The 25,447-nt window shown below is 33.5% G+C and overlaps 1 protein-coding gene across 18 annotated transcripts in view; it reads right to left on the bottom strand.

Moving 5' to 3' along the window:
* BAZ2B (bromodomain adjacent to zinc finger domain 2B) overlaps positions 1-25,447 on the bottom strand; it is a 290,562-nt gene that overhangs the window by 93,744 nt on the left and 171,371 nt on the right. For 13 of the 18 annotated variants that reach the window (XM_045781084.2, XM_087861283.1, XM_087861240.1 and 10 more), the window contains 5 exons: positions 18,741-18,929; positions 14,351-14,518; positions 13,237-13,430; positions 4,767-4,970; positions 4,069-4,464 (listed from right to left, as the gene is read on the bottom strand). In XM_045781084.2, the coding sequence (XP_045637040.2) occupies positions 4,069-4,464; positions 4,767-4,970; positions 13,237-13,430; positions 14,351-14,518; positions 18,741-18,929 (1,151 nt within the window). The remainder of the gene's footprint in view (positions 1-4,068; positions 4,465-4,766; positions 4,971-13,236; positions 13,431-14,350; positions 14,519-18,740; positions 18,930-25,447) is intronic. The other 5 variants (XM_045781192.2, XM_045781075.2, XM_045781156.2 and 2 more) reach the window with 3 other exon arrangements.

The following is a 25,447-nucleotide window of genomic DNA, read 5'->3' on the forward strand; positions in this document are numbered from 1 at the left end:
TTCTCTCTTCCAAGTCTGCCATATCCCTATGCCTTTTGGGTTCTTTCATTAAAATACTTCTCAAACTTAAGCCATACCATCCTTTCTTCCCACACAACTCCCAATATATGCTATTATGCCAATGCCAATTTTATCTTAATTTAAAGCCTTTGTTATATTAGCTCCTTGGTTAAAAGCTTTAGTGTCTTCTCTGTCACCAGCAACTTTATAAAGCCTAAAAACTTCATTTTGATACTCAAATGACTTTTCAAGCAGGCACTAATAGAACTTTCTAGTTAAACTGGAGTATTCACCATGCCCTGTGTATGTCATACTTTCACTACCTCCACATTTTGCTATAATCATTTTCTCTGTGTGAAACGGCCTTCTTTTATAAATCTCAAGCTGATGAAATCTTGTTCCTTCTTCAAAATCCCACCCAAGAAGCTTTCCAAGTTTGCTCCAGCCAGAAACACTCATTGTCTCTGTCCTTTCAACTCCTTTACGTCCTATTTGTTACCCTGTACTATCGGTAGCATACACGATATGAATTTTGGGACTTTTGGCTCAACATTACGTAGGATCTACCTTACAGTGCCTTTAGCACATTAGCATTAGAAAGCATGAAATAAAATAGTTTAGAAAAATTCTACTTTTCTTGGAAAAAACTGATAGTAAACCACTAAGACATAAAATTTACATCTGTAAATAAACAAAAAAATATTTGGCTCTCAAAATCTTCTTGAAAAGAATAAAATTACATGAACTTTATTAAGTACATGTAATTAATACATAAAAAAACTTAAGTAGAATGATTAAAATATTTGAAGTTACTAGAAATACAGTTAAATTTCAGAAGGTAAAATCTGTAATGAAAATGGTTGCCTTAAAATTAAAATCAGCAGTGCTGTCAGCTTGCAGCTGAGCTCTTAACACTCCATAGTCAGCAAAAATTTGTGGTGGGCATTTCAGAAGTATAAATGTGGATGGAATGCAATATAGAATGATGTATTAAATCGTTTATAGCAGCAGTCTAATAAGCAGTATATTTAATACATAAACTGCTTTATCTTATCTAATGTCTTTACTGTGTTACTTCATTTTATAAACAAAGACTCACATAATACTCATACCTAAGGTGATGCTTCACCAAAAAAAAAAGTGCTTAATTAGTATTTATTCAGTAAATAAAATATGGAAAATTATACTAAATAATTGCATTTACCTTTTAAAAAGAATTTTATGGCAAAATTATATAAAACACATTAATACACTCAATTTTACTTAATATTTATATAAATTAGAAATACTGCATATTATAAATAAGCATATATATAATGTACTTACCTTCATATTTAATATATATACTGATTTAAGGTTTCAGCAGAAAAATTTAGTATATTTTCATTTTTTAGAACAAAATTATGTCACATAATCATGTTGTACTCTTTTTTTTACAGATAGTAAATTTTCCTTCTAAATACATAGGATCAAAACAGTCATGAAAACAAAACCTTGCCATTTAGTTTTATATTTTAATTTTCTGAAATTGCTTCTGACTCCATAATTCTAAAGAATCACTTTCCATATATTGACACCTGAGGGTTTTCAAAAATAACCAAAGATCACTGTATTTTATCCTAAGAGTAGTATCAGTTACTCTTTTAAAGCAAACATATTGTGCTTCTTGATATTGGGGGTGGTACATAAAAAGGAGAGGGGAGATAAATGTCTACAGTGTAACTGTATGGAAAGAGCCAATGATCAAATAATACTCAAAAAAAGAAATCACAAACTTGTGGGGGAGGCAGATACACAGCAGGTACCGTGAAATAGAGACTATCATAAGAACAAAGCAAAATTCTATGTTAGACTGTCACGTAAGGAAAGAGCTGATACAAGAAAAATATTTATAAAATACCCTTTAACTCAATACTAGTACCAATGAAAAGTAGATAAAGTCATCTGGAGTTGAATCTGATGTGACGATCCATTCACATAAAATATTTCCTATGAATTACCATTATCATTTCAGAAACACCAAATTATTTCATCTTAATCATGGGCTTTGATGTAAGAATGACCTTGGTTTAAAATCCTTCTGCTCTTTACTTGTTCTGTGATTTTAGCAAGTGACTTAATCTCTTTAAGCCTTAGTTTCTTCACCTCACACAACTTTGTAAGAATTACATAAGATCATATGTGTAGGAAGTCTAGGTTGGTTACATTTACTAAGCAAGTATTTAATAAGTGACTTTCTAATAGGCGGTCACATAAAATTCTTTAAATAAGAAACATATAAGAAACTCTTTGAAAAATTAAGAAACCTTTCAAAATGCAAATAACTCTTGATAATGCTCTATAATTTATCTTAAAGTGGAATATACATTAATGAAAAATTAAATTAACTCAAACAATGTAATTCTTAGTTTGCTTAATTTACTCATGGAGAGTCAATAATGTAATGAAAATAATAATATCTCCTTAGTGAGCAGTCAGTGCATTGCAAGTTATCATATGCATGGTATGATACCATTGGTCATCCCATTTAGATCAGAGATTCTCAAATTTGGCTATACATTTGGAAGCTTTTGATATATGCGATACCTCAGTCTCAACACAAGAGATGCTGATTTCATTGTTCTGAGGTATTATTCTTTTTTTTTTTTTTTTTAAGTTTTCCAAGTAATTCTAATGTATACTTATGCTTGAGAACTTACTCATTTAGATTCTCAAAAAAGCCTGATTTATTCAAGGCTTTTTTACTTTGACCCTATTCTTAAATTCTTCACAGTAAAATAAGAGTTAATGGACAAGGACACTGTAACTTTTTTAAGAAAGAAAGGCAGTATATCACAGTGGTTATGAACAAGGATTCTAGTGCTACACTGCCCAGATGTGAATCCTAACTCTACCACTAACTAGCAGTGTGATCTTGGGGGAATTATTTAAGTTTTATGAATCTCAATTTGATTGTCTGTAAATGGGCATTATAATATTAGTAGCACTTACAAATATTAGTGTTCAATGAGTAAATGCATCTTCAGCACTTAAAACAATAGCTGGCAAGCAGCAGAAGCTATCCAAGCATTATCTAATGATTAAGAGGCCTAATGATAATTTTTGTAATCAAAAGACAGGATACTGTGTTCAAACATAATATATTTTCTCTACTCTGGATTGGTTCTAGAATAAAAGACACTGGTCATTTAATTACTAGAATTCTACTAGACTTATGAATGCAGACTATGTAATAATATAAAATCAATAGCAAGAAAATAAAGAATAAAAACTTCTCTGATTAGTGGTTGTGGTATTTGTATAAATGAAATTATTCAAAATATTCTGTATTTCATATAATTTGTTAAAACTGGCAAAGGAACTCTTTCTCTCTCTAAATAAATAAATCTTAAAAAAATTCTTTTCTTAAAAAGGGGGGGCGCCTGGGTGACTCGGTTGAACTTCCGACTCTTGGTTTCGGCTCAGGTCATCATCTCCTGGGTCATGAGATCGAGTCTGGAGTTGGGCTCCATGATCCCCATTCAGCGGAGAGTCTGTTGGAGATTCTCTGCCTTTGCCTCTCCCCCCACACATTCACACACGTGTGCTTTTTCTCTCTAAAATAAATAAATCTTTAAAAAAATTCTTTACTAACAATGGCAAAAGAAAATGATTCTTCAGAAAGGATTTTTATGCTTGTAATGGACACATTATAGGATTACAAAGATAAATTACTCAAGTTTATTTTTTTAAAAAGAATATACTGATATTAGAAAAAAAAAAGGACATTGATCTTAAGCAAAAGTAACTGTAGAGTATATCTTACTCAAACGTATTTCTCCCCTTACTATTAAATCATTACGCCTCAGGAAAAAAATGACATGATTGTGTTGCCAAAAGTATGTTAAGCAGATGTATATGTAAATATAAAATCAGAGAAATCTAGTTTTCTGATGTACATATTCTATTCTTGGTAATTAATACAGTTGGATATAAGAGTAGAATTTAATTTAAACTTGTATATTATAAGACTATATAGAAGTTCTTTCTCTAATAATAAAATTCTTCTATAAATAATTTTTCACTCACCCGTTTGGATCGCATTTCACTGGTCAAAGGACTAGATTCTTCAGAGGTATTTTTATTCCCTGCTTTAAGTACATCAGGAGAAGGAACTATGAGTTTCATGTAAGTTTCCTTTTTGGCTTGATTTACCAAAGATAAAGGTTTCACATTGGACACCAATCCCGTAGACTGTATTACACTTGTGTGTTTGTTCACAGATTCCTCCTTTGCCTGAGAGCTTTGGAAAATAAATGGAAGCTGCTGTGACAAAACCTGAGGCTGCTTCTGCTGGGATTGGAATGATGAGTGAGTCTGGGATTCAGACACAAGAGGTAATGGCTGGTGTATTCTTTTTTCCTGGGCTTTTTCAGTTGCTTTCTGTCCTTCTGCTTTTGGGTCTGAAATACCATGTAATAGCACCTGTAAATAAAAATAAAAAGTTGACTTCTCAAAACCTATTACAACAAAGAACATCAAGCAATAAAACCTGGAGAAAAAGGGGTACTTTAAAAAGTGCTAATGACTTATGATAGTTATATAAAGCTCACTAAAAAATATACCAAATGTCCCTTTAAAAGTGTTTCTCCAGCTTCTTTCTTGTGCAAAGGTTAAGAACTAAAGACATGATTAACTTTAAACTTCATAGACTTTGAGAGTCGAGATAAACCAGTTAATTCCGAAATAGGAAGAATGTGTGGTTACTGCCAATACACTATTTATACCTGGTTGTTACTTTTATGTTGTGCTTCACTCTCTGAATCAGAATCATCGTCTTCACTTTCTTCAATACTTTGATCTTCTTCTTCTTCATCTTCCTCTAGATCATCCGAATCACTACTACTAATGCCTTCACTTGAGGTGTCTGATGATGTCCCCGAATCACTATCACTGTTGCTAGAACTTTCCATAGCTTTCTTCCTCGGTTTCTGGATAAAGACAAATTTTTAGCAAGACTTTATTTTTTGAAAAATTCAAAGTTCAGTGAGAGGTATGCTCTTTTAATTTTCAAGTGATGTTTCCATCTCAAAATGTCATTTTAGAAAAAAGGGAAAAGTCACATGTTGTAAGGGTAATTATTCGACAAACAGATCCAATTAACTTATATGATAGGAATTCTCCAATAAAAAGTACAGGCTCTGTCATGTATAGAGCATTAGAAACGTCGATATAGTATATATGTAGATCTATTCATATCACTGCCATGCTTCAAAATGCATGGCAGATTAAAAAGAGCAATTTACAAAATGATAATTCCAATTATGATAAGGGTTACAGACACTGAAGTTCTATACTCAACTTTAGTCTTCTTTTTTATGCGGACAATGAGTCAATAACCAAATATTTACATATGACATGCCAAACACACCTTGTAGGTGCTGGATAACAATGATATCTAAGACAGAGTTCTTGCCTTCAGGAAACTTACATTCTAGTGCTGGTGGTGGTAGAGTAGACAAATGACTAATATGAAAGCAAATAATTCCATATGTAATAAGTACTGGAGAGAGGATAAAATAAGTAGCAAAAGACGTAAGGGCTGCTTTAGCAAGGAATTTAATTTTTTATATTTCACGTCAGAAAAGATAGAAAATATGATAAAGAGAGATACTAATTTCTGGAACATTTAAGGCTCTACAGGAAAAAGAAAATCCGAAATTGGTAGAAAGTGACATTAGGTCACATTAAAGGGGGTGCCTGGGTGGCTCAGTCGGTTAAGCCTCCAACTCTTGATTTCAGCTCAGGTCATGATCTCAGGGTCATGAGACTGAGACTGAGACCGGAGCAGGGCTCTGAACTCAGTGGAAAGTCTGCTCGAGATTTTCTCTCTTCTTCTGTCCCTCCCTTAAATAAATAAATCTTAAAAAAAAAAAAAAAAAAGAACAGATAATAGTAATGGATAAAAAGAAGGAAAAATTATTAGATGAATTATGACTAAATAACTATGTAACAATGTAAAAGTTAAAACTCTGCCAATAGGAATACTAAAAAGGATAAATACTGACATGATAGAGCAGTTAAGACTGAGTATAATCCAAAGTGACACAGGAACATTTCAATAGGATTCGCTGATAGATAAAATGAAGAACAAAATATAGAAAAAGCAGCAATGAATTACAAAAGTTATGGTCTTAACAGAAATACAGCCTGTCATGACTAATGAGTTGGAGCCTGAAAGACAATAATACACTTCTACAAAAAGAAGCCAAGTTGAAGCGATAGTTATAGATGGCAAAGTAGTACTCTTTGTGCTTTCTGAAATTTGATTTAAATGAAATGAAATGCATATGAGTGAAGAGAGTCAGTCCTGTTGTTATCTTCTCCTTGCAATGCTAACCTGTGTTAACTCTTCCAAGCTAGCAACCATAATGCTCCCTCCAGAGACACACCCTTCCATAAGCCAACTAATAGTAACCATCATTCCTGGAGCTATGTCTTTCCCTCACGGTAAAGCGGAGTGATGAGAAACCAACTGACTTGAAATAGTGTGGGTGTCACAAGATGAAAAAGACCAAAGTAGAGATTAAAGAGAAACAATAGTAACAATATACTATTACTATTATAACAAAATACTAACAATATAGTAACATTAAGCCTACCATTTATTTGGCAGAGAAAAATCTCCTTCATTGTAACCAAAATCTCTTGTGGGTTTCTAAGCATGTATAGCAAGATTATGAAAATCATAAAGAGTCTAAAGAGAAATTACCACTTTGGGTTTTAATAGAGGCTAAGAAAGGAAAAGAATAGGGAAATACAGTAATTTACTAGAGAAAAATAAACTCCTATTTTAATGTCCAAGTAATATGTGTAGTTTTTAATGTAAAGGTGGCATGAGAAATGGAGTCTACATGCCTCAAGAATGGATCTAGAGGTGTGGATTCTAAAGTTTAAGAGTGCAGAATATTTACTTGCTGAATTTGCTACAACCAGCAGATTCCTGAGTCCCAATTCCAAATAGGGCACAGGGATCTACATTAGCAAGCACTTTAATGTGATTCTGATGCAGACAGTCTTTGCAGACCATACACTGACAGTATACAAAGAATCTCTGCCTTAATAAGCTAACAAATTTAGTCCCGATTTTAGAAAAAAATACAGACGTGAATAGACAAGTCCAGGTATTAGAGAAAAGAAAAAATCAGTTCCAGTATTACAATTTTGTCCCCTTAGTCTCTATTAGTTATGTGTGTGTGTGTGTGTGTGTGTGTGTGTGTGTGTGTGTGTAGTTATTTTGCATTCACACACAATTCAGTAGTGTGCATCTTTCCTGTCATTTAAACATTTTAAAAATGAGTTTTCTTAGGTTATCAAAAAATGACCAAAGAAGAGCTTATTAACCAGCCCCCAACCCCGTTCCAATCTGGGAAAGCTTTTCAGAGCCCACTCCTTGAACTTTTTCATTTCGCTGTATACTATTTCTTTCAATAACAAAATAAATACAAATTCAAGGCTATTATGTACCAGGCATAGTTGCTCTCGTCTCTGGGGATACAAAGGTATAACAGCAACTCTGCCCCAGTGGTAGCAGGGAGAAGAGAATCAACAAACATTATAAATAAGTGTTTTTAGTGACACATACCATGACTAAAATAGGATACTGGGATAGACAGTGTGTGTTGGGGGTGAGGTGGGGGTGAAGATTTAGATGCAGTTACCAGGTAAGATTTTTCTGAGCTGAGACCTAAATGGAGAGTGAGAGACACTCACATAAAGATAAAAGAGTAGAGCCTTCAAGAACAGGGGAAAGACCAAAGGCAAAAGCCATGAAACAAGTCTGATATGTTCAAAAAATGGAGAGGTCAGCTAAATCAGCTCCAGCACAGGAAACCAGGGAAAGAGAGCCACAGAAAACAAGGCTGGATGGACTGGCAGAGGTCAGATCATACAGGGTCTTGTAGGCTGAGTGAGATAGGAAACTACTGGAGGGAATGATAACATAGGATATTTTAAAACCATAAGAACTCACTTATGTTTTAAGAAGACTGGCTGTTGTGGTAACAATAACTTGCTACTGGCTTGTAATAGCAGAGTGGAACTTATTCAAAGTTGAGCAGTTTTATTTTTTTTTTCCTCAACAGGCTGTATGTGTATTTTAGTCTGTGATTACATTGTTTATTTTAAAATATCTACATTTATTCTAAATATGCATGTATTGTATATGAGGGAATTGGACTTAATCAATGATTTTCAATGCATACTACTAAGATAGCAACCCCCAGGAGGGATTATCAAAATTAGCTGAAGAACATTTTTCCAAACTACACATGAAAAGGATTATCTAAGCAATGTTTTAATTTAAAAAGCTTTTAAGGGCATCTGGCTGGCTCAGCTGGTTAAGCGTCTAACCTGTGATTTCGGCTCAGGGCATGATCTTATGGGTCATGGGATCGAGCCCCAAGTCAGGCTCCACGCTCAGCAGAGTGTCTGCTTGAGATTCTCTCTCCCCTTCTCCTTCTGCTCTTCCCCCCACTTACATTCTCTCTCTCTCTCTAAAATAAATAAATAAATATTTTTAAAAATAAAATTTAAAAAACTGAAAAATATTGAGTAAAAAAAAGTATAAGATTTTTTTCCTTAGTTCTAATGTCCTTCATCTCCATTGTACTTGACAACCTACTATCACAAATTCATTCTAGATAATGCATTATCCAAAGGTGCTATTTTTCTGAAATTTTAAGTTCTACTATCCCTTACTTTCATAGCCAGTCTCTCTCTAGTGTCATTTCAACATACGTGTCTATAGACACCATCACGGTACCTCAGAATCCGTCTCTTCACATCATTAAAGAGGTGCCCATGTACATTTTTAGTACCTGCTACGTGAAATATTTTTTACTTTAATAGCACTGATTTTGTTTAGAAATGTCAGTGTAGACTCCTTATCAGAACTAAGGACAGGGCCTTTTTCATATGCATGCCTCTAAGGTCTTGCTCAATGCTTTGTACATTGTGAAGGCATGGGGGATTTCAGATCTTACTAGATTTTAGCACTACTTCTAAGAGGTACATCCATTCCCAAACATCAGAATACACATTCTTTCAAGTACACATGGAACATTCTCCAGAACAGATCACAGGTTAGACCACAGAATAAGTCTCAATAAATTCAGAAAGACTGAAATTACATCATGCATCTTTTCCAACCACAACAGTATGAAACTAGAAATCAAACATGAGAAAAAAAAATGGGAATGCACACAATTACATGGAGGCTAAATAACACACTACTAAACAATGAATGGATCGACCAAGAAATCACAGAGGAAATAAAAAAATTAATGGAGATAAATAAAAATATGACAATCTCAAATCTTTGAGAGCCAACAAAAGCTGTTCAAGAGGAAAGTTTATAGCAATACTGGTATACCTAAAGAAAGAAGAAAAAATCTCAAATAAATAACCTAACCCTACACCAAAAGGAACTAGAAAAAGGAGAACCAACAAAACTCAAAGTCAGTAAAAGAATGACAATAATAAAGATGAGAGCAGAAATAAATGAAATAGCAACTAAAAGAATAATAGATCAGATCAATGAAACCAGGAGCTGGTTCTTTGAAAAGATAAATAAAATTGATAAAACTTTAAGCCAGACTCATCAAGAAAATAAGACAGGACTCAAATAAATAAAATCAGAAATAAAGGATGAGAAATAACAGATAACACCATAGAAATACAAAGGATTATAAGAGAATACTACGAAAAATTATATACCAACAAACTGAATAAGTTCCCACACACACATAATCTTACAAAATCGAATCAGGAAGAAATAGAAAATTTGAAGAGACCAATTGCTAGCAATGCAATTGAATCAATAATCAAAAACTCCCAATAAACAAAAGTCCAGGACCTGATGGCTTCACAGGTGAATTCTATCAGACATTTAAAGAAGAGTTAATACCTATTTTTTCAAACTCTTCCAAAAATTAGAGGAGGAAGTAAAGCTTTGAAATTCATTGTGTGAGACCAACATTACACTGATACTAAAACCAGATAAAGACACTACAAAACACACACACACACACACACACACACACACACACACACACACACTACAGGTCAATATCTCAGTTGAACATAGATGCAAAAATCAACAAAATATTAGTAAACTGAATAAAGAAAAAGTCACTCACCACAATCAAGTGAGATTTACTCTAGAAATGCAAGGGTGGTACAATATTCACAAATTAATCAATGTAATACATCACATTGATAACACGAAGTATAAAAAACATATGATTATCTCAATAGATTCATAAAAGCATTTGACAAAGTACAACATCCATTCATGATAAAAGCCCTCAATAAAGTAGGTTTACAGGGACCATATCTCAACATAATAGAGGTCATATATAAAAAACCCACGGCTAATATCATACTCAATGGTGAAAAAGTGAGAGCTTTTCCTCTATGATTAGGAACGAGATAAGGATACTCTCTTACCACTTTTCTTCAACATTGTACTAGAGGTCCTAGCCACAGCAATTACACAAGAACAAAAATACGTAAGAGGCATCCAAATTTATAAGGAAGAAGTAAAACTTTCACTATTTGCAGATGGTATGATACTATATATAGAAAACCCTAAAGACTCCACCAAAAAACTACTAGAATTAATGAATTCAGTAAAGTTGCAGGATACAAAACTAATCTACAGAAATCTGTTGCATTTTTATACACTAATAATGAAGTAGCAGGGAGAGAAATTAAGAAAACAATCCCATTTACGGTTGCACCAAAAATAATAAAATACCTAGGAATAAACTAAAGAGGTGAAAGACCTTTACCTGAAAACTACAAAACACTGATGAAAGAAATTGAAGATGACACAAACAAATGGAAAGATATTCTATATCATGTATTGAAAGAACCAATACTGTTAAAATGTCCATACTACCCAAAGCAATCTATAGATTTAATGAAATCTCTATCAAAATACCAACAATACTTTTCACAGAACCAGAACAAATAATACTAAAATTCGTATGGAACCACAAGAGACCCAAAGAGCCAAACCACTCTTGAAAAAGAACAAAGCTGGAGGTATCACAATCCCAGATTTCAAGATATACTACAAAGCTGTGGTAATCAAAACAGTGTGGTACTGGCACAAAAAGACACATAGATCAATAGAAAAGAACAGAAAGATCAGAAATACACTATAAGAGTCAACTGATCTACAACAAAGGAGGTAAGAAAAGACAATGGGGAAGAGATAGTCCCCTCGACATCATAGCTGAGATGGTGAAGAACGTGACGTGAGCACAATCACAAACTGCTGACTGGTTCCCCAGAAAACCAGGCCTTCAAGGTGGTTTTATAGACCTTGGAGATGAGAAGATGCTGCCCTAGTTATTATTTTTGTTTCTAAAATGTTTGCAGTTGATGTTAAGACTTTAATTCAAAATAAACCAAGACCCCTCGCTCAAGAAGAAATTACAAATGAGAGCAGACCAAATTCACTAATATGGGTGCAATTACTAGAAATTCTGGATATAATGTGTTAGTTCATGTAGCTGGAGATATCTCACCTTACTTGCTTGGATGCATGAAACCTGGACTCAGTGGTGGCCTACATTTAATAAAGCGAAAATGTCACAGCTTCCCTGGCATGATGTGGAAGAGGAAATCTAAAGGCTTAGAGTGACCAGAATATTAGAGTGAATTTATCATACGCAATTTGCATATCCAACCTACTCCTGATAGTACCTTTTCTATGGCAGACAAGGTCTAGTCAGAAGGCAGAAACAACATCAGCAGTTTGAACAGGGAAATTTTTTTTTTTTAAGATTTTATTTATTTATTAGACAGAGATAGAGACAGCCAGCGAGAGAGAGAACACAAGCAGGGGGAGTGGGAGAGGAAGAAGCAGGCTCACAGCGGAGGAGCCTGATGTGGGGCTCGATCCCATAACGCCGGGATCACGCCCTGAGCCGAAGGCAGAAGCTTAACCGCTGTGCCACCCAGGCGCCCCTGAACAGGGAAATATTATCATATAGAATTATTAACTAGTAGCAGAATATGAACTACTAGGAGAGACAAAGAGCCTCTAAAGAATACTGAAATAGCAGATGTAGGGAACAGACACTCCTTTGGGCAGACGTAGAGTACTAAAATAAAGGTAAACTTGGAAAAGCACCTCTATCTTCCAACCTCATTCACCCAAGGCTGAACTTCAGACTTCGGAGAGGATGTGGCTGTTGCCCAGTGGATGGCAGAAAAGCTCACTGAGGCATCACAGGTGAAGGCTGGCAAATAGGGAACATGCCTGCTGGAGTGCCAGGAAAAGTTTCTGGAAACCTCCTCGCTGGGGTGCCAGTAAAATTAGCTGGAAAGCCACCCACTGGCATCCCAGCCAAACTTACTACTGAGATGCCTGCTGGGATGCCCATGAGACCCACTAGATGGTGTGTACCAAGGTCTCCTAAACAGAGCCCCCAGAGAAGCTGTCAGCTGGTGGGAAAGCTACCCACTGGCAGCCACAACATAAGAGCAAGAAGAAAACACTGGAACCAGAAACAGAAGCCCTTTCTTCTTCCAGGGTTTCTCCAAGACCCTCTGCTGACTAGGTCTAACATTGTGCCATCTGGTAGAGGAGAAGAGGGTGAATTTAGAGCTGAGAGGCATAAACTGATAACTTGCACAGTTGGGGATATAATGAAATAAAACCGGCCATGAGGTGATAACTGTTGCAATGAATCATGGATACACAGGATTATTATGCTATTCTGTCTATTTTATGTATTTCAAATTTCCCATAATAAAATGTTTTCTTATTTTTGTTTTCCTAAAAACATAGGCTCTGGGATCAACCTACTTGACTTCAAATCCTGTCCACTTACTGGCCAACTATTTTGAGGCTCTGTTCCTCCATTTGTAATAATAATACCTAATTGGTTATGGGTATATAGAGGATTAAAATAGGTACTATCTGCAAAACAATTAGAGTAGAGCTGTTATGTATTAAGTTCTCTGTAAATCTTAGCTATTATTACCATTTGCATTATTTATACTGGTGCTGACAGTTGTAATTTTTAAGAGCCCTAATATTAGTACCAAACCATAAAAATACACATCTGTAAAATAGGAGTGGTAATTCATAAGAAATTGTTCCATAGATTCAGGTGGTTTGACCCTTAGAATGCTTATATAAAGACCTGTTATATATTTGTCCTTGAAGGAATAACTTACCTTATCTTTTATTTTCTCAGCTCTAGCATCCAAAGGCTGGTTTTTGTTTTGTTCCTGATTACATTTTCGATTTCCTCCACCTGAGCTTATACTTTTAGTTTGTCCCACAGAACTTGAAGCAGTAGAGGATAATACAGGTGTGTTGATACCAGATACAGATGATGTACTGTTTCCATTTATTGACCCATTTACACCTTGAAAATAAAAACAAACATGTTTATCCAAGAGAACATTATTCAGTCATAAGAAGGAACGAAGTAATGATATATGCTATACATATTACGAATGACTCTAAAATATCATCCTAAGTGAAAGAAGTCAGACAAAAAGTCACATATTGTAGGATTCCATCTGCATGAAATATTCACATTAAATCCGTAGAGACAGTGCCAGAGACTGAGGGAGGGAAGAATGGGGAGAAACTGCTTAAGGGGTATGGAGTTTCCTTCTGGAGTGATGAAATGTCTGAAACCACACAGAGGTGGTGGTGATTGTTCAACACTGTGAATGCATTAAATGCCACTGATTGTTCACTTTAAAATGGTAATTTTATATTTAGCTGAATTTCACTTCAATTAAAATAATGTTTAGAAATATAATTAAATGCAAATATTTCCCTTTTCAGAGCAAACTCACCAAAAACTCTTAACCCAAGTGAAAAATGATAATAATAATAAACCATCCAAAATGCTATTATAATTTGCAAATGCTATTCTAACAACAGTTATCAACTACAGAAATATTAATGATAACTTAAAAGAAAAAAGGGGTACTTGGATATTACTTTTGATGAATTTAATGCTTAATTACAGAAGTAAATCTTACACTCGGTTACACAAAAGAAGTAATGAAATACAGAGGAAAAAGCAGTGGAGCTGGGAGTTAGAAGGCCTGGGTTCAAATCCTGCCTACACCACACTGACACGTAAACAGTCCTCAAATCACTTATTTACTTTTGGGTGTGAAATCTCTCAGAGTTATTGTAAGGAGTAAGCACACATTGTGAAAAAGTGTCTAGTACAGTGTTATATAAATGTTATTAACCCTGAACTCTACTGAAAATAAGTACTGGAATGGAGGATTTGTAATGCATCACTTAAGTTAACAGGAATACCTTTTTCAGGCCCATTTCTATTACTTTTTCCTGAAGTCCTTGAATGGAATGAAGAAGAATCATGATTCTGGGCTGGCGGAGCAAACAGTGGTGGAATTCCCAGTAATGGTGGAAAGAAGGTCGCCCCTGTACGACTATGAACATCTGCTGTTCGCCACCATTCTGCACCTCAAAATCAAACATCAAACAAACAGGCAAAAAATACTTGAATTAACTTTCTAGTTAATGTAACAATGCTTTTTATATTTTATTCCTGGAAAAAATATCAAGTTTCATCTTGGAACAGAATTGCTGAATTATACACAGTTCTGATCATCTAACTGTAAGACAGCTGATTAGATGTTATACACTCATCACTCCTCTCATTAAGGTAGCATCTAAGGATCTTCACTTGGCAGCTTCCTTGAACTCAAGTTTATGAAGAATAAAGGCAGTCTATGGTTTTAAAAATAAAATGGGAAACTTGGAGGAGTAAAGAACTGTTTGATTTCTTGATAACTTATACCATAATTTTTTTAAATTAGAAAAGAAGAATAAACTAATGCATTTTAAAACCTTAGAATTTAAGGTTATCACCTACAACCTAAGTCAAGAATTTCCTCAAATTACATGCAATTTAAATCTGGGTCTGATAAATCATAAACAATAATACAAAGACTGCTACTGTAAACCAGTATACCTCTAGTGCATTTATGGAGGAAGATAATCTATACTTAAATAAAAACATAAAGGTAGTAAAAGCAGTGGATTTTTTTATCTCAGAAAAGTATTCAAAGATTTCCAAAACGAGTCATATTAAAATATAAAAGGTTTATAAAATTCCTCCCCATAAAGTTAATAAGGAAAGCTTGGATTTTATTAATATTTTCTCTCATAAATTACAGACAACAATGCTTGTTTTATCAATGTAAAATGAATCAATGGCAGAAAATCATCAAATGCAATTTAGATGTTCAAACAGTAGCTCTTAGTTAAAAATTTAGAAAAGAAGAGAAGCCAAATTTTATAGAACACATTTTTCAAAAAGGGTGAAGATTATGAAGAGATTTGAAAATAATCCAAAGCCTTGTATTGCCCTATTTAAAATCTCAGAAATAATCTTCTCCACTTGGCTAACTTGCCAGATTACCAAATTAGTTATGACCTTTCAGGCTAATGTTATATTTTTCATTGATTATAACCACCACAAGGAAATCAGAGAGAAGAAACCCAATAATATAGTATGGGAAAAATTCAACACTATCATTTTATTGTATTATATGATCTTTAAATATTTTCTAGGAACATCTCTTCATTAAAAATAGAATGTAACACAATGTGCACCTTCATTATCTAATGGCAAAATCTGTTTTGTTTAAGAAGTGAAATGTTCATGGTAGCTGCTATTCTAAGAGGTCTAAAAACAGTATAAGCAGAAAACTGCAAAAGCTATTCTTCTGCACTGCAGGAAGGCATTGCTAGTGAAATGACACCAATGCATATTTAGCAGTGCCTGAATGATGGGAACTGAACCAAGAGTAACTATACAAAAGCATTAATCATTTATCCACTGTTTAGATGAAAGAAGTGTATTTAGGAGGGAAAAAAAACTGTGTATTTTGGGCTTGTATCAGCACAGTTGGAATCTATTATTATTTATAGGTTTGAAACCTAGGTTCCAAATAGCTAATAAAAAGGGACTTAGGTTTCCTAAAGATATTTATATTATTTAATACAGAGTCTATAATTAAAGTGTTACAGCTTGGATGTATAGACTTCATAAACAACCCACAAATCAATAAGGTAATCAAAGTATATTAAGATTCAAATATTTTAGATATGACCTCAGAAAAAAACATAACCATAATGCTGTACTTTAGAACATCACTATAAATAAGTACACGATGGGGATTAGAAAAAAAAAAAGTTGGAAAATGTGTATGTTATAAACAAGGTGACACCCAGGTAAAAACAAAAACAAAAAACAAGTTAATAAAATCAATAAAATAAAAGTATGAAAATGGTAGAGCTTCTGGCTATAAACTTTACAAATGTCTAATATTTCATAAGAAATAATGTAATTTTTGTTACATGACAAGCTTATTTATCTTCCGAGTTTAAGAAAATAGAAAACAAATTTAGTCACTCACAAAATAGTTTGTTGATAAAACAAAGTATACAAAATAAGGATTATATAAATCATCATATGGTGAATTTCTAAATGTATTCAAAGGAGGTAACAGCATATTGGCAACATTAATCATATTCAACTGAAAAAGTCTAGTATTTCAGATGATATTCAGCCTAGAAGATATAGCAGAATTTTTAAATCTTTCATACTTGATAGAGCCAGATGCTTCACAGAAATTCATGGTAATAAAATATAAAAATATAATGACCAAAAATTATATTTTAAAAGAAATTAGTGTGAAATACTGTCAATATAAAATGGAAATAATATTATACTAATATCCATTAAATAATTTTGCATCTGTTGATTTAATCATGTGAAATGCAAAAAAGTACATAAAATTTTAAAGTAAGTTATTTATTTAAAATTTCTAGTAACTTCTTCCTTACATGTCTTCATTAGTTTTTTAGGTGATTTCAAAAATTTGGCATTTAGATTACCCTTTTGAATAAAGGCAATCATGGAGAATTTAAATTTAGGCATAGTGTCTGTTCATTTGGCAAAAAAAAGTATGCTTATATAGACATACTTTCACCACTAAAGACTGTCCTGTACTTGTCTGTTTATCCATCTCCTAAAAACTGTAAACAACATATACTATGTCAGTGTATTCCTCAGTGCACAGAACATGGTAGATGTTCAAAGAACTTTGTACAATAAATGAATGAGTGAATAATTCAGATAGGCTCTTACAGAAGTTATTTTCTTTTTATCAGTGGAAGTATCAACATTATTGAAGTCCAGATAAGTAACTCTTTACACTTGTTAACTATCATTCCGGTATAGATAGTATTTGATTTTAATAATGTAGCAATTACATTGTGGGTTTAGAAAAGCTCAAAAGCAGTGGTATAATGAACTACGACAAAATGATAAAAAAAAATTTTAAGACACCAGTAACTATCTATATTACTACTATTTTCATTTTTAATCGGAAATCCAATATTTCAGCAAATATCTATTGGATTGATCATCTTGCTAAGCGACCATGTTAGAAACTGGCCAAAATAAATTCCCATTAGTAATTTTAAAGCACACGTTAAGACTTAGTTTAAGACTTTAACTTTCTAGTCACATTACCCCTCCCCGCCAGCTTCTCTCTCCCAGACAGCAGAATTAAAAGAGTAATATGACTCAAGAAATGGTACTTGAAATACACATCTAACCATCTTTCCATTCTGTATATAGTTAAAATGAGATACTTGTTTCCTTTTGAAGAAGCACTTGACCATTACCCATTTAAAGTGTTTATTACCCATTAAAGTGGGCAAGAGAAAATAATAATGATAATTACTAATTATGTACTCACTATGTATGCTAAACATTGCAATCAGTACTGATATAGTTTATCTCCTCCAATCTTCACAAGAGCCCTAAGAGGCAGGTACCATTATTTATCCTCATTTTTCAGATGAGAAAACTGAGGCAGAGTGATCAGATTACTTGTTCATGATCACACAGCTAAAATGTAACATAGCCAGATTTAAATTCAGGTTTGTCTCTAGAATTATGCTCTAATTTTTAAACTATTTTATATAACACCAAACCATGCATCCCTTACTAAAATTTATTAATGCCCTGAGCTGGCTGAAAGTTTAGACTTTCAAAATAACATAACAAGAAAAATTATAGCATGCTTGTCCAATTTAAGCTTTAATTAGTGCCTTACTGAGCTCCCGAATTCTCATAATCTGTAGAATTGGGGATAATTCTGGTCTTGCTGTCATCCAAGTGGTACAAATCTACAGTTGTTCTGATCAAATATGGAAAAATATAGAAATTTAAGAGCCAAGTTCATCTTCCTTGGAAAGTGCAGAGAAGTGAGAACTCAAAATAAAAGTATAGAGATATTCATTATAAGAAATGGAGTTTACTTTCCACTATAAGTTAAATAATTTTTTAAAATAAAAATCAGAGAAAGCTGAGAAAAATTCATCAAGCTCTATACTCACAAGCATGAGAAAAACTTGGCCTAATTATTACAGATGCCCCTTTCTCTAGCTAAACACTTGAATGTCTATAATCACGCTGCCATCTAGCACACACACTGGGGGGGGTTTTTTTGCGCGTGATAAACAGGATTGAGTCAATTCTTGTACAAGAGTTTTAATATACCAGGCATTAGACTACTCTTTTTGTTCAATTTAATAAACAAATTATTGCTTGAACATTTTCAAGCTTTCCTCCTTTCCTTGAACACTGTTTGTAACAGATGTTTACCTGGAAAAGATGCTAGTTGGGGATGTGCGGCTAAGGCTGTGGGTGTACCAAGTGTCCCCAAACCACCAAATTCTGAATGCCCTGAGCTGGCTGAATGTAGACCAAAGACTGGGTGGCTGACCATTGGGAAGGCACTCGACACTGTGGACAGGTTAAACGGTTGATCCCCAGCTGCTCTGAATAAATGTCCTGGGAGGGAAAAAAACACACTTAAAGTTGTACTATAAAAACAGATGAGATTTTCTGATTTCAGCGTTCATAATTAAAATTTATAATAATTTCTTATCGATTAAAGTTTTATTTTACATTTTTTCTTTTTATATTTCTGCTCTTCAAACCCTATAGAATAATTCCAGAAACATGAAAGTACTCTAAATATAATTAAAATGAATGGTATAACCTTATTTACTTTGAATTCGAGATTTAAGAAATAATGTTTTAGGTACATAATTGTCACTAATTATAATAGTTTGACCTGCTGACGTGAACTGAACTTTCTGCTAAGACACGTACATTATTATCAATTTTTTTTTACTCGTAACAAGGAAAATAAGAGCGTTCTATTAACATAAGGTTGAAAACCAATGAAGTAAGTCCAGAATTTGTCACCAAGCCATTACTCAAATTATCACACACTCTGGGCAAAGCATTCCCAGTTCCATGTGGCAGAAGTGAACCTATGGTCTCTGTCCAAAATCTCTCAGGTGAGGAGAATTGATACCAAAAAGGGATTATATTCTAGTCTAATAAAGCAATATAAAGGACAGCATAAAGATTTAATGAATAAACTTCCTAAGATATTTCTAAATGCATCCAAGGGCAGTTATCAATACAAAAGTCATTTTTAACTCTGTGATGGAAGGATCACATTCAATTCAAATGTGTGACCTTTCAATACCCACTTTAAAGAGAATCTAGTTCTAAGGGTCATAAACTCCAGGTTGAAATGTTATACAACTAAAAACACAACTTATTTTTCACACTTTGTAAGAGAATTGACAGAAAATTTGTTAATACTTGGAAATCCTCCTTTTACTTCCAGGAAATAATTAAGTCTCCCTAGCCTGAAACTATGAAAATAGAGTACCAAACCCCACACTCCAGGCTACTTTAAGAATTTACTGTGTGAAAGGCATTGTGCTTTGTGTTAAAATAAGGATAGGTCTTCTTTATTATCTTATGTTTATATCATACCTAACTGTGCACTGCAATTTAATTACTTTTAACATAATACATTTGAGAAATGTAAAAATAAAAGCTAAAAATAGGTATACTTTTTGTTATCATTTATTTATCAAGGAAATCTCTCCTCTGTTTTTTTACTCCGTGATAACCAAGAGGAATCATCAAAAAGGTTAGAGTCTACCCTCAGAGACTAATATAAACACTATCTTATTTACTGAAATAACATCACATTTTTTTATTGAGGTAGTAAGATTTAAATAAGTTACAGCAAGTATATCTTATATCAACTTATAAAGAAAACACTTCTGATTGAGTGTCAAGGTCCCACTATAACAACACAATAACCGGATCTCATAGGGAAAATCCTCGAAGTGTCGCGTAAGGGAAGGACAGACTTGGGTATCTTTTCTAAGTAAGCCAATGTTTGTTTCTGTTCATCACAACCTAAACAGAAAATTTGTGAATTTGGTACTTTTGTGTTATCAGAATTCTAGACTACACTAGCACTAAAGTTGAGTCAAACAAAAATAGGGCATACTACTCGAAAAGGTCATTTAAACATCATTAAGACTAGCAACAGGCCACAAGAAAGACTGTAATTTTTTTTGTGTGCAAATTCTCAAAAAGCCAGCTAGTTTCTCTAAAAAATGAACCTGAATATTAAGAACGACTATTTATTTATTTATTTATTTATATAAATTTATTTTCACACATAAAATCCCTGGTTCTCACCAATCAATTCAACTTCATGAATCAGATGTCCTTAATCAAATGTTTCATTTATAAAACATACTATGATCAGTTACACTTCCTTTCACATCAGTTTTCTGGATAAGCAAGTTGAAGTGAACATTCCAGTTTGAGGATTTTAGAATCGTTTTTCATTTATATTTTACAAAATAGTAATTCTTAAATTGTACTTGTCAAATCTATGTAAGTGATTTAATATGGGAAAAAAATCTGTGGGGTAAACTCAAAACTACACAAATATAAAAATTCAGAACAGATTAAAGTTATAAAAGGTCAGAAGCTGATAGAAATACTTATTATTATAGTAATAAGCATTCTTAGATGCACAGTTAAAACATCAATTTTATTTTTGTGAAGAAGTAAATGAGCTAAACCTTGGAGTCTCATGAACAGAAAACACGAATAATATCTAAATGAAGTTGTCACTCTTGCAGCAATAATTAAGAACCAATCATATACATTTTGATAACAAAAAGGGGTTTTTTTTGTTTTTTTTTTAACTTTAAGAAGAGTGATATCTAGAAGAAAGTGAGTCTAGATTTTCAACAAAATATGAGCTTTACTCACCACAGATTCAAAGGGGAAAAAAAAAGTGTAGTCCTGTACATAGAGTTACATTTATGCCTGGCAACATTACAAAGAAGCTATCTTATTCTACTTTCTTATTCCTTCTTGTAAAATTCTTGGTGAAGGTAATTAAAGCATAGAAAACACCCAAGTGACAGTGGAATCTACAGGGTTTATTCCCTGTTGGTCTATTCACTTTTATATTTAGTAAAAAAGACTAGGACCACATTATAATGATTATAGTAATACCATGCATTATCAAAAAAAGTAGAGACTTTCTCTGCTATACATGGATGTAGTTGTATACAGAAGGGAAATAATTGCATAACACATTTCATATTTTCTCTATATTTTGCCCTTACAGCAAGAACCTAGAAGTCAATGATATAAAAAATACAGCTTTCTCATTAAAAAATTCTTAACACTATAATTTTAGTATTGTTTCTCTACCACCTTTTAAAAAAAGTCACATATTGGATTTGATCACTCAAAATTCTACCACCTCCAAGCTCTTAAACTCTTAAGGTGTACCCTAACCACAATTTCCCAATTTCCATTTCCTTATTTCTCAGCATGATCTCTAGTCTCCCCCAGTCTTCTACTGCTCCCCAGCCCTATTTATTCTTCCTTCTCAATTTCATCATCATCTCTCCTGTGTTAACCTTGAAAGAAAAGTCTTACCTGTATGTCTACTCCCTCCCCACTTCTCAGAATCTTTAATATTTGTGCCAAACCTCAAACCTCAAGTTACTGAAATTTTCTTAATTACCAGGTCCCACTAATCTTTATTTATTTTTAACCTCTCTGTTTAAATCTGGCATTGCTGAGTGCCTCTTCCTTATAAAAACCCACATTCAGAGGAGTGAGAGAGGGGCGGGGGACCTAAAACACACACACACACACACACACACACACACACACACACACACACACACACACCAATGTTCACCCTTAAGCTCCAGGTCATGGAACTGTCTTGATCTTCTTAACATATCTTTTATAATATTTCTGGTCTGCTTTATTGGATTTACTTTTCTAAAAGTAAGCATTCTTAAGGATTTTGTCCAGCTATGTTTATTTTTTTCTGTATGCTTTCTTTCTCATTTATTTCATGTGTTTCCACTGTTTTAACTATCACTTCTATGCAAATAATTGGTAAACTAGGATTTTAGCTCTTTGAGAACAAAAACTGAATCTCATTTATCTCAGTATCCCCAATACCTGCAAAGTGTGAAACACAATTGGTTCTTAACAAATGTTTCCCAATGTTGCATTTTTGGTCACCTTGTCTCTTCTACTTCACACCTTCCCCATCCCCCTGCCTATGTAACATGCTTTTTGACTTCTTTGCCTCATATAATCCTATCTATCCTAACCATCTCAAAAATATATTGCCTAAGAAGTATCCCTGAATTTCCCAGACATGTTTTGGGGTTTCTTTGAACTTTCATGATTACTTGCTATCTTTTACCATACCATTACTACCGTATAAAGTTACAAAGGAAAAGGCCATCTCTTAATCATTTTTACTCTCTACAAAACACTGCATAAAACAATCTGTTAGCAGTTGCAAGGGCAACACTTCCTAATACCTGCTCCAGACAACTAAAATGATAGTTTCTTTCTTCTTTTTAAAAGGCTAGAATAACCAGGAATTATTCTTTAAATAGTTAAGAATACAGTTGATCCTTGCACAACAGAGAGGTAAAGCGTGCCAACCCTCCCTCCATCCCCGCAGTTGAAAATCTACCTGTAACTTTTGACTCCTCCCAAAACTTAACTACTAATAGCCTACTGTTGACTGGAAGCCTCACTGACAACATCAGCAGTCAATTAACATTTATTTTGTATTTTATCTATATTCTATACCATATTCTTACAATAAAGTAAGCTAGAGAAAATGTTAAGAAAATCGTAATGAAGAGAAAGTACATTTACAGTACTATACTGTACTGATTGAAAAAAAAAATGTGTGTATAAGGGGACCACACAGTTCAAACCTGTGTTGTTGAAAGGTCAACTGTATATCTCACTTTTTCTCTGCTCCAATTATAAAACGCATTCACAATGTTACTCAAAGTTCTTTGGGAAATTAGAAGCTGATTTAATGACATCTATGTTGTGGCTTTAATCTTCTTACACAGCAGGGGGTGCTGTTTAGATTACACCCTTGGTTCCATTATCAGAACAATGTCCTTAGCCTTTAGCTGTCTTTAAATTTTAAGCTCCTGTTCACAAGGTGATTTTTGATCATGGACTGATGCTGGCTCAGTGAATACTATAACTACATTTAAAGCAAGGCATACTCTGTATTAGTAAAAAAGCAGAATGATAGTGTTTTACATGAAACAAAAGACAACATGAGTCAAACAGGCTCTGCTAATCTTACGACTATAAAATAAAATTATTTCCATATTAGAATTTTCCATTATTGGAGAAGTAATTTTTTCTACATTAATATATCTAATATCAGAAGATGCTCCCAAATAGTAACTTGTTATGATTAAAACTCTTAAATTTTGCTCAGAGAAAATATTTGCAACCTGATAAATTATATCATAAAATGAAAATGCTTTTAGAAGATTACACTTATTCTTTTTAACAGATATTAACATTCAAACATAATTTCAATATTATGAGTGAACTTTTTAGCTTCTATTTTAATGGGTAGGTAACAGTGCGCACATTTTGCATAATAAATATTAATATACATCTGTAACACCTAAGTTCTGACTTACATTATAAGAGGCTGAACACTTTTGAGCAGAGCTTTTCAAATTCTGCTAGCCAATCTATGTTAAGTGATTTAAAGCATAAACAAGGGATGGTAACTGCAGGTAGCTTTATTAATGCTAGTGCATTTCATGCCACAACACAGTAAGAGTATTCCCCCCACAGGAACAAAATAGTATAAATACTGTACTAATGCCTTGAACCTGAACTACCAGTAAACAAAGTCTCCTAACAGTCAGGAGAAGTCCAGATAGCCAATTAAAGCAAAATAATTATAAGAAGTATGCTAAAGCATCTAATCTTTTTAAAAATCAAGGAGACTGATTACTGTGATAGAACTTCCGAAATGTTGCTTTTTGTATGCTAGAAATAAAAATGTCTTCAATCTTTCATAGCTTCCCAAACATGTTGCAACATGTCTTCAAACTTTTGTCTCTAGTTCTTTAAAATTATAAGCATAATTTTACAGCATTTCAAAATCAGCCTCTAGTACACCACCTGCAAAGTACACTAATCATTAAAAATGGCAGGACATTCAAATAAAGGTTACGTGTGTACTTTAACCTTAGTAATGAGTAAGTGTAGTAACCAAATTGAGCATCATCAAAATTACTGTAAATTAGAGAAATGCTCAACTTACTGGCTCACATTAAAATTCATAAATATATTAATCTTCAAATCTTCTGGAACTCAAAATGTACAAACTATAACCTTGAACTCTGATTAGAGAACAAACAGAAAGAATTCTATAGTTAATGGTAACATTTTCTGCAAATAATCTTCATTTCATTCCTGCAGTCTCAAAACTTTCTCAGCCAGTTAACCCCTACATTTTAATATTTAAAAAGGTGCGTGGCATGGAAAGAAAGCCTTTAGTTTTAAGCATTTATTTTGAGATTATTTTAGGACTCACAAGAGTTGCACTATTAGTAGAGTCCTAACCTCCCCTATGTTAACATCTTACATGACAAAAAATAATTTTCAAAACCAGGAAATTAATCTTAACTAAAATTTAAAATTTATTCAGATCTTATCAGTTTTAGTTGCTGTATCTCCTTAATTTTCTCTTATTTGTGATAGTTTCTCAGTCTTGTCTCTCATGATCTTTATCCATTAAAGAGTACTGGTCCGGTATTTTGCAGAACATCTCTCAGTGTGGGTTTGTCTGATGCTTTCTCATGACTGGAAGAGGTTATGCATCATTGGGAAGGAGAAGCAATACACCCTTCTCAAAGTACAACATATCTGGGGGTATTGGTGATACTAGCTTTGAACACTTGATTAAGTTATGATCTGCCTGGATTCTATGTAAAGATACTGTTTTCCTTTCAAACTTTTCTTTTTTTTTAAAGATTTTATTTATTTATTTGACAGAGATAGAGACAGCCAGCGAGAGAGGGAACACAAGCAGGGGGAGTGGGAGAGGAAGAAGCAGGCTCATAGCGGAGGAGCCTCATGTGGGGCTCGATCCC

Source organism: Ursus americanus, chromosome 1, assembly GCF_024610735.1.
Source record: "Ursus americanus isolate L20-20 chromosome 1, mUrsAme1.1.p, whole genome shotgun sequence".
In the NCBI taxonomy this organism is placed as follows: domain Eukaryota; kingdom Metazoa; phylum Chordata; class Mammalia; order Carnivora; family Ursidae; genus Ursus; species Ursus americanus.